This window comes from Tripterygium wilfordii, chromosome 12 (genome assembly GCF_013401445.1).
Source record: "Tripterygium wilfordii isolate XIE 37 chromosome 12, ASM1340144v1, whole genome shotgun sequence".
In the NCBI taxonomy this organism is placed as follows: domain Eukaryota; kingdom Viridiplantae; phylum Streptophyta; class Magnoliopsida; order Celastrales; family Celastraceae; genus Tripterygium; species Tripterygium wilfordii.
The window spans coordinates 10,062,092-10,072,197 of NC_052243.1; the positions used below are offsets into that span (position 1 = coordinate 10,062,092).

Below are 10,106 nucleotides of genomic sequence, written 5' to 3' on the forward strand. Positions count from 1 at the left end.
ATATCGTTGGGTTCGTAAGACCGATCAAGATATAAATATTTTTTTCTAAATTTTTTTAAAAAATATTTCCTAAAATATATATGTGTGTGTGTGTGTGTGAATGCTCCTACGAGATCTTAAAATGAAGCCCTAAAATGAAATCATAATTTTAAGGGTTCAAAACATTTTTTAAAATTCTGAAAATTTTTTTATATTTTGACCGGTCTTACAAACTCAATGATATATTTTTGTTCGAAACAAAAATAAAATGCAACCTGAAAAGTGTATGAAATATCTTTTGTGCTATATCCTCAAAATATTTTTTTGAAATTTAGAAAAAATATATTTGTATTTTGATCAATATTACAAACCTAAAAATATTTTTTTTTGAAAGAAAAATCAAATACAACCTGAAATGTATATGTAATGGCTTTTGTTTTATATCCAACGATTCAGAATTATCATACACTTTTCATATTGAATTTGATTGGTCTTATGAACTCAACGATATTTTTGATTGGTCTTATGAACTCAACGATATATATATTTTGATTGGTCTTATGAACTCAACGATATTTTTTTGTTCGAAACAAAAATCAAATGCAACCTGAAAAATATATGAAATGTCTTTTGTGCTATATCCAACGATTCAGAATTATCATGCAATTTTCATATTGAATTTGATTTTTGTTTAAAACAAAAAAATATCGTTTGCTTTCGTAAGATCGATCAAAATGACAAATATATTTTTTTAAACTTTTTTGAAAAAATGTTTTGAACCTGAAAGTCATGATCTCATTTTAGTATCTCATAGGAAAATTTCTCACACATAGACACGTATATATCTTATTAAACCTAAAGTGATCACAGTATGACAAAGTCAGCCCTCAATATTTTTGAACAACTTCACCAATTATAGTTGCTTTCTTAAAAGATTCTAATCCCTAGAAAGTAAGTAACAAACAACCCACCCACTCTTTAATATGCATGAACTAAGAACCATACATTGATAAGGTAAGGCTTCTCTTTATCGTCATCTTTTAAACAAATGCATGAATTCTGCAAACCAAATCTTGTCTTTTCATAAACAATTGGGGTCTATTAGAATTTGGTAACCATAAACATGCATATATGTGCCTAAATAATTCACAAAAACATTCAAAATGTAGAACAAAAATGTCTTTGTCACCAAGTGCTGCAAAACATCTAATTCTCAAAGTGAAGCCAAACAAAGAAAGTCCTCTCTTTCAAACCCTACTTAGGATTCTAACCCTATCAAACCCATAATTGTTTGTCATCTTATAATCATAATTGTGGGACATAGAAGAAAATTAAAGAAGAAATTAAAAAAAGAAAAAGGAAGTGGTACTTGCTGTCCTTAATGTTTATGTGTGTATATATATATACACACACACCATATGAGGTCATAGTTGAAGCAACAGTGCAGCATCTCAACGATGAAAAAGCTTTAATTTTTTTCCTTTTTCTCAATTTGTTGGGATGACTTTGCAAAACCTAACCCCTTTACCCCACACGTGTTTTACTTTTTAAAGAGTTGAATAATTAATAAAGATTGAAAAAAAAAATTCGGATATTGTTTAATTTTTATTTGTTGCAAAGTATCTTCTCACCTAATTAGTCATGGGGGGAAAAAAGAGAGATATATATTGACTGTTTGGTTTAGGCAGCAGAGAAATAGCAGACCAAGTTTTGCTTGCATTCGGCTCTGACAATACCCATATCTGAACCTTAAACAGTGCATATGACATACAGGTTTGATCATATCTGCCCAAAAATAAATCTCTTCAAGACATCAATATATTGTCACAATTAACAAAAAAAATAACCTTAAAATCTTCAAATCATCAATTTCACTTCATTGTTGTGCAAACTACAAAAAGGGCATTAGGGAATTAACCAAAAAACTTGGGCTAAAACTAGGCCAACATCATTTCATAGATATAGCACTTTTTGTATACAATTAACTCTTCTACTCTACGGAACAAAAACCCCTAAAATTCTACTTCTCTCTAGTCTCTAGTCTCTACTACTAACTAGAACACAGAAGGAGATGCTGACGCTAAATAAAATTAAGACAAAACTCAATCTGTTTTGTCAACATGGAACTTGAAAACTGTCTCCAAGTCAGGCGGAGTGAAGAAGTCTTTGGCACCAAAATTGCATATTGAAGCAGGTCTTCGCTTTCTCGGGGCCGGTGGGCATGACAATTTCTCTGGTATTCTTGTTTCTTTGGCTGTTGGAGTTGTCGAACATGCCTCTTCGTTGTTGTCGCCTTCTTCGGTCTCTTTGCCTATTGGCTTTGTGTTGATTGGCTTCAAGGAAGTCCTAATTGTGATTCCACCGATAACCCATTTTTTGCCTTCGGATTCTAATCCAGATTCCACCTGTGATTTCTTTGAAATTCCCATATCTGAAGAGAAACCCAGAAAAATATAAGCCTAAAGCAGGACAAGAAACAGAGTGAAAGAAAAGATGGGTTTTTGATTCAAGAATCAGAACAATTGCTGGAATAAGAGAAAAGGGTTTTTGTCAAACAAAAATATTCAGAAGTGAAGATGAAGCCAAGCAAATACTACTTTCTCTCAATCAAAAATCAGTAACAAAAGAGATTATGCTCTAAGAATCAGAGCAAATCAAGAAAGCTAGTAAGTTTCGTAAGGCAGAGAGAGAGAGAGGAGGGATAGAGAGAGCAGGGATAGAGAGAGCTTTGAATGGGAAGACCGGAAGAGTAATTTTTGTCGAAAAATCCGAGAGCTTATGAAAGAGAAGCAGAGAACATATCATTGACTTGGGGAAAAGAAAATAAAGGGTTTTGAGGGACAGCTGCCCAGAATAGTTCGGGCAGCCAAAATGGAGTGAAGGGAAAGTTGGCGCAAAATTTTGTGGTTTCAACCAGCAACGGCTCTTATTCCCGCCCTATATTTTCATGATTTCAACCCTCTGTATATTTCATTATTATCTTCCGGGGACTGCCGCCGTCAGTGCCTGCCAGTTCGGAGCACAATCAACGGCATTTAGTGCCACTTGGAACGACGTCGTTTCACTTAACACTTGTAAGAAAAATGGAAAACACAGGTCTAAGAGCATCCACAGTGATGCTTGAAATATCAAGCACTTCAAAATTATTCTCTCTCTCCTCCTTTATCCTACGTGGCACAATTTAATTGGATGATTAAATCTCACAATATACACTATTCATCAACACTTCATACATTCCAACACTCCATACTCACTTTCTCTAATTTCTCCCTCTTCCTTTTTATCATCTCTTTCTTCCTTTTCATATCTCTCTCTTCCTTTTCATCTTCTATTTCTTCCTTTTTATCATCTCTCTTCCTTTTCATCACCTCTTTCTTCCTTTTTATCATCTCTCTCTTCACTATTCATCAACTATATAAATACTCCAACTCTCAAGTATCATTTTTCCACAACTAAATTTTCAAGCGTCATTTTTCACCCATTGTGTGCATGTAACGCTATACTTATCAAAAAAGTAACATTTCAAGTACTTAAAATACACTCCATTATATTCATTGTGAACATCTAGCACTTAACTTATCAAGAAAGTATCATATCAAGTACTTCAAAATCATCCCATTGTGGATGTTCTAAATAACTGAAGCATTCTTCTCAAAAGGAAAAAAAAAACACTGAAGCATAAAACAATAATAATTAGAAAATAAAATACCAAAAAATAAACTTTATAAATAAACTGAAGCATACTTCTCAAAAAAAAAAAAAAAACTGAAGCAGAAAACAATAATAATTAGTAAATAAAATGCCAGAAAAAAACTTTATAAAATACAGTCATTCAATTCTATGAGCCCGTTTGATAAACATTATTGCCAAGCATTTATCTAGCATAAATGCTTTGTGCATGTCAAATACACGTAGTTTGAGATATCTTTTGTAACATTTTATGACATTTTCCAAATGCTCCAAATTTAAAGCATTTCAATAGCATTTTCATTTTCATTCCCATTTCGTCCTCATCTTTTTATTGTTATCCCCATAATACCCCTTATTCTTCCTATTCTCTCTCTTCACCTCCTCTTCCTATTCTTCGCCGACCCAACTGGAGTGACCACCAGCTCTACCGCAATTGACCTCCGAAAGTTTTGGTGGCACCAACACCCACAACAACTACCCATATAAAGGAATCCCCAAATTGAAAACCTCGAATGCAAATGAAGAAATCCAAAAATTTCTCTTGCATTTAATTAAGTTACTGATATCGTAATCTTGAATCCCAAACAACAAGGATCTGGAAACAGTTCAACGACTGCTTAAATTTTCCAAGTTTTCTTGTCAACCAAACAATGGTTAAATATAATACTCACTGGTGGGTAGTAATGGATTGTTCTTCTAGATTACTGAGTATTCACGACCTTTGAAGTACTTGCACTTTTCCATGTTCGGTAATGATTGCTGTTACCATAATAGCCCTGCCTATAATTAATGTATTAATGAATAAATTTGTAAAATCGTATAAAAATGAATGGTTTTTCTTTCTTTTAAAAATTAATTTTAAAAAACAATTAATTTATATATATTTTTTGTAATCATTGCAAACTAAGTACAAACGTCAAATATGACTTTACTGATTCAAAAATTTTAGTTTATTCCAATAATATATCTTGGGTTAAAATTTTCATATTTAATGTTTTAAAATTTCTCTATTATTTTTAATATAATATGTTCTGTTAAAGATAAATGAGTACTCTAAGACCATCAATATAAATTAGAATTTGGAGATGTAAAAACATCAATATATGTACTTTAAAATTTTTAATTTAATTTAATTAGAATTCTAGTCTCATATATTATTTTTTAGAAACATTTAAATAAAAAATAAAAAGCACGAAAAATGAACTTTTTTGAAAAATATGTTATGAGTATTTTTTTAGAAGAAAGATTTCATTAAAAAAGAAAAAACTACAAAGCACGATTGCGATCCCTTTCTAAGAGAGATTCTACTTATAATGGACATCCACTTCGCCAAATGGTCTTCCTACTACCACTCTTAGCCAAACAAGCTAGAGAGTGAACAATAGAATTTCCAGCATGAGGGTCATGATAACAAAGAGGGACATCCAAACGCATCAATAAGCATCATGCTTCCCGGACAAAATGACCCATCCTCAAATCGAGATAATCATATGGTGTTAACGCAGCTACTACATTGGTTGAATCCAACTCAATAATAAACTCACGATATCCTTCAGATAAAGGGCACTAATGTGAGTAAGTTGTTGTTATGAGTATTAAAAAACTATCATTTCAAAGAGATGCATATAAGTATATAATATTTAGAATAATGTTTGAGACCTCAAAAATATGACCTTAATTTTACTCTCAATTAACATGAAAGTGTATCAATAGTTATTTCACATTTCAAATAGATTTGCGGGTAAAATGAGGTCATATTTTGACGGTATGTACTCTGTAGCATTACTTTAATATTTAAAGTTGAAATGTTTAGAGCTTATACATTGCAATAAGAATTTTTCAAAAACATAAATAATAAAAATTTATGTGATTTATATGGTAATTATATTTGGAATTTGTAAACATATATGATAATAATAACTTCATTACTATAACATGTCTATAATCTATATACATTGAAAAAAGTTAATTTTTTATATAATATTTGTTAAAAATAAAAAATTTATATTTTTGTTAGCTATTTACTAGTTTTTTATTAGGTAAACACATACTATTAGTCTATTACTTTTGTTCATAATAATTTTTTTTTTGTCATTTTCCCGAGTAAAGATTTACCAAACCGCCAAAAAAAATTTGAGTTTCCCGCTAGCCAATGCCAATCAGACGACTAATGTCCGCGCCAATCATACCATAAAACAAAACCCAGAAAATCAGCACCTCCAACAACAAAATAGCGCTTCTCTTCAATCGTCCCCTCTCTCCCTGCAACAATGGAGAGCATCAATTCTCAATCCTTCTTTCGGCACATCAGATCTAGAGAGCTCAGCGGATTTCGAGGTACTCTCTCCACGCGCTCTCTGTACACATTGCCATACATAAATCGCAATACTCGTATGTTCACATGTATACGTAGTTGTTATGTTAAATGTCGCATTGTTTTCCAGTTCGGAAACGGCCATATATCGGTGAATTGGCATCGGATTTCAGCGAAATCGGAACCTTAGTGGTCGAGCACGGCGGCGAGGAAACTCCTCCGTTGGCCATGTCCTTTTGTAAGGTGATTTTTAATTTTCTTTTTTTATTTTTGGGTCTATCCACATTTTGTTAATTTTTGTTCACCCCCAAATATAATTGATTTTGAAACCCTAATTTTGTAGACTAGTAAGTGTTCTCACGTTCTTGCTGTGGCGGATGAGGATGGCTATGTGAGCTTGTTTGATACTCGTAGGAAGTTTACCTCTTTTGCATCTCCCCTCGAAAATACAGGTTTGTTCAATATGTGAAAACAACTTGAAAGCCCTTTTCAGGATTCTTGTATATTTTATGGTTATGGGTTCCGATTATCAACAATTCCTATTACATGTCAATTTCACTATGATGGGTTGTGCAGGGAAAGCTAGAGCTAATGATTGGGTGGCTCATCAGAATGCCATATTTGATGTATGCTGGATCAAGGTAACTTACCTTTTCGTTTCCTCTTACATTTCTCTTTAATATTTGGATGTAATTATCAATGCAATTGAGTTGAATACTTGAATTGCACCTTGTTCAAGATTGATCTTCTTGATGGGTTTAAATTGATAAGTCGAAAAAGATATGTGTTTCATCATATTATTACATATCACCAGCCAAACTTTGCCTTGTGTAGTTGCTGGTTATCAATCAGTTTCTCATAATCTGCTGAATTTATCACAGGAAGATACCAACATCTTAACAGCTTCTGGTGATCAAACTGTAAGTAATCACATTTTAAAATACTTAACATTCTATTTTTCGACCTCAATTTTTTTGAAGTTTGGAAATATTTGTCATATAATTCACCTAATCTGCAATCGTCTTTTTCTGATGATTTTTTCTCGATGCTATCTGGCTCATTCAAGCAAAAATAACTACCCAATGTATTTGCAAGTAATTGACTTGACTTATAACATTGTCTTAAATCAAATTGGACGAGGCTAGGTCCCAATGCTTACCAAAGGCTTATATGTGTGACTGGAGAGCTGAAATGAAAAATATGGATGGATTCATGTTCAAAGTGGATAACTGAAATTATGAGTAACATTATCCTTCTGCTCCTAATTCAATTAAGATGAGAATTGAGTTAGATTCCTGAAGCTTTAATGTAACAATGATTACCCGCTACATTTGATCCAAAACTGTCAGTTACTTATGTTTTCCTTTGGCTGTTTTGTAGATAAGGTTATGGGACGCAAAGAATGGGATATGCACTGGAGTGTTGACAGGGCACACGGGAAGTGTGAAATCTGTGTCTTGTCATCCCACAAATTCCGGTGGGTATCTTGGTTACATACTAGAGGAAGTATTGCTTCTAAATTGAAATATTTGATAATTTAAACTTTAGCTATTGTCTTCTCACAGATCTTATTGTCTCTGGTTCAAGAGATGGGTCCTTTACAATATGGGACCTAAGATGCAAGACTAGTCCAAAAGGCAGGCGGAGTGATGTTTGCATTGCGTGAGTTATACATTTGTGATACTCTTCATGTTTTGATTTTACACTTCAGCAACTTTGATATTCTTAATTCTATTATCATACTTCATCCAGCTCAACTGCAATGGTCAAAGGAGCTCATGTTTCACCTCAGACAAAGCGAATCAGGCGTGGCAAGGTATTTTAGCTGGTCAAGGTTCTTTGTAACTTATTCAACCTTACATGTTGCTAATGCTTGTGATCATTCAGGCTGCCTCCATGAGCATTACATCTGTTCTTTATCTCAAAGATGAAGTTTCCATTGCTTCCGCTGGAGCAACGGATAGGTAAATAGAAGAAATGCTTTTCATAAACAAAATTTGAAAATTCAGTGGTGGCACATATGCTGACTATACTTTCTGTCATTTGTTATCTGGTTCAGTACGATAAAATTCTGGGATACCAGGAATCTGAAGACTCACATTACTCAGGCATGCATTCATCCAGAGTCATCAGCTGAAAAGGTTGGTTTAGATTGGAGTGCTGTTGTGCTTAACTAATTAGGATGATGAAGGATGCTAGAAAAGATCATCCTACAGGAAGCTGAAGGCAAATATGATTATAAAGATGGCATCCCCTTGCAACCTTCTCCAAATCACTCTCTAGAGCTGATAAATGAATTTCCTTTGTATAGCTGATGCTGTATAAGTTAGCACCGATTCACAAATAAATGCTACTTCTTTGACAATTTGTTGGCCGTCAAATATGAAATAGGGGAATTAATATTAAATATTAAGTATTCTGTAGATTTGAAGGTCCACTAAAGTTCTTTTGTAGTGGAAAAGGAGTTTTCCTCTAAAATTGTTAAACCAATGACCAATCAATGGTATCTGAATCTTATGTTTCCTTCGTGTCACAGGACAAAGTATTACATGGTATATCAAGCCTGTCCCAGGATTCAAATGGAATGTTCCTTACAGCTTCATGCATGGACAATAGGTATCTTACATTTTGATGATTTTTTCCTTTGCAGGTAGACTCTATCAATGAGACTAACAAAGTCTATGAATTTGGCTCAGTCCTCAACTTGATTTTTCAGTTTGCCCATTATATTAGCAGCCCACTTATATTTTGAGGATTTACAGCAGCAAAGTTGATGTGCTTAAGAAAAATCATCCATCAAACAGTGGAAACTTTTAAATTTGTGACCTGATATGCTTTTATTTATCTTTCTTGTAGAATATACCTGTATAATGTACTTCAGCTTGATAAGGGTCCTGTACAGTCCTTCTCTGGATGCCAAATAGAATCATTCTATGTGAAGGTACAGCTTGTTTCTCATTAAAAATATTCATTCTTACTCTCTTGTAACACTGAGTTTTATCATTCTGTCCTTGGATGCTTTATCTGATTTCAACTTAATGTGTTGTATTCCATCACAGGCAGCAATTAGTCCTGATGGAGCTCATATCATAAGTGGCTCCAGTAATGGAAGTGCTTACGTTTGGCAGGTTCAGTTTCTACCTTAATGAAAATGTGTATTTTTCTGTTTTCAGTTTGTTTTAGTCAATTTAATGTCTTTGGCGATATCAAATCAGGTGGACAGGCCTCAAGGTTATCCCAGCACATTGAAGAGTCACAGGGGAGAAGTTACAGCAGTAGATTGGTACTTTGTTAAGCCATATTTTTCTGGTACTAATTGGCCATACAGATGCACTAATCATTTTTCCAACTTTTTGTGCAGGTGCTCATCAGAAGTTGGAAAGCTAGCAACTTCTGCAGATGATTTCACGGTACATGATGAATTTAATAATGTTCTTTATGAAACAGATTGTGTGAAAAGAAAAAAGTAAAAGGAAGAAAAAATGAACTGCATTGTCCGGTTTTGTTAGTGTTAGGATGCATTATCTTTTAGTGCCTTGCTTCGTCAGCAGCTTCGCCTATTTACAATAAATCCACACATCTTAATTTTAACGAATCTATATCTCTTAGGTTTGCATCTGGAACATCAAAAACAGTTACTGCTCCAGTGCAAGGTCATCATCATCTTCAATCCGAAGAAGAGTAATGGCTTTACCAAGTGAAGAATGCAGGGAACTTTTGATGAATGGAAATTCAGAGGGCTCAAAAGAGAGTTTGCATATTGCACATGTCAGAGAACGCGTAGCACCAAAATCACCCATCAATCCAATCAAAATGCCAACAATTAGTACTCCTGAAGCTCAAATGAAAAAAGTTTCTTCGAGTTCTGATTCAAATGAAACCTTAGAGAAAACTCCTGAAGCAATGAAGAGTCCTTCAATACTGAGCCCCCCTTCCTCCTTGAAAAGAACTATTCGAGATTACTTTGTAGCAGCCTCATGAAACTTCATGGTTAATTTATTTTTGGAAAAATATAGTTATAAGTGAAAGAAAGGTTGTACAGAATGTTTCTAGGCTTGTATCTTGCAGTTACCTTGAGCGGCAGGTTTGCCAATTTTGCAGATTATTGAGAGCAAGTTTTCTT

The 10,106-nt window shown here is 33.6% G+C and overlaps 2 protein-coding genes across 2 annotated transcripts; one reads left to right on the forward strand and one right to left on the reverse strand.

Moving 5' to 3' along the window:
• Positions 1-1,822: 1,822 nt before the first annotated feature.
• Positions 1,823-2,724, reverse strand: LOC120011314 (cyclin-dependent protein kinase inhibitor SMR6-like). The gene has a single exon (XM_038862402.1). The coding sequence runs from the start codon at positions 2,406-2,408 to the stop codon at positions 2,082-2,084; it is 327 nt and encodes a 108-aa protein (XP_038718330.1). The 5' UTR covers positions 2,409-2,724; the 3' UTR covers positions 1,823-2,081.
• Positions 2,725-5,847: 3,123 nt separating this feature from the next.
• On the forward strand, positions 5,848-10,106 carry LOC120011312 (denticleless protein homolog). Its single transcript, XM_038862400.1, has 16 exons — positions 5,848-6,006; positions 6,114-6,226; positions 6,327-6,435; positions 6,560-6,624; positions 6,865-6,903; positions 7,364-7,460; positions 7,549-7,645; positions 7,736-7,799; positions 7,871-7,947; positions 8,043-8,124; positions 8,520-8,599; positions 8,840-8,924; positions 9,043-9,111; positions 9,199-9,266; positions 9,345-9,393; positions 9,593-10,106. Exons 1-16 carry the CDS (start codon positions 5,940-5,942, stop codon positions 9,962-9,964), a joined length of 1,533 nt encoding a protein of 510 aa, XP_038718328.1. The 5' UTR covers positions 5,848-5,939; the 3' UTR covers positions 9,965-10,106.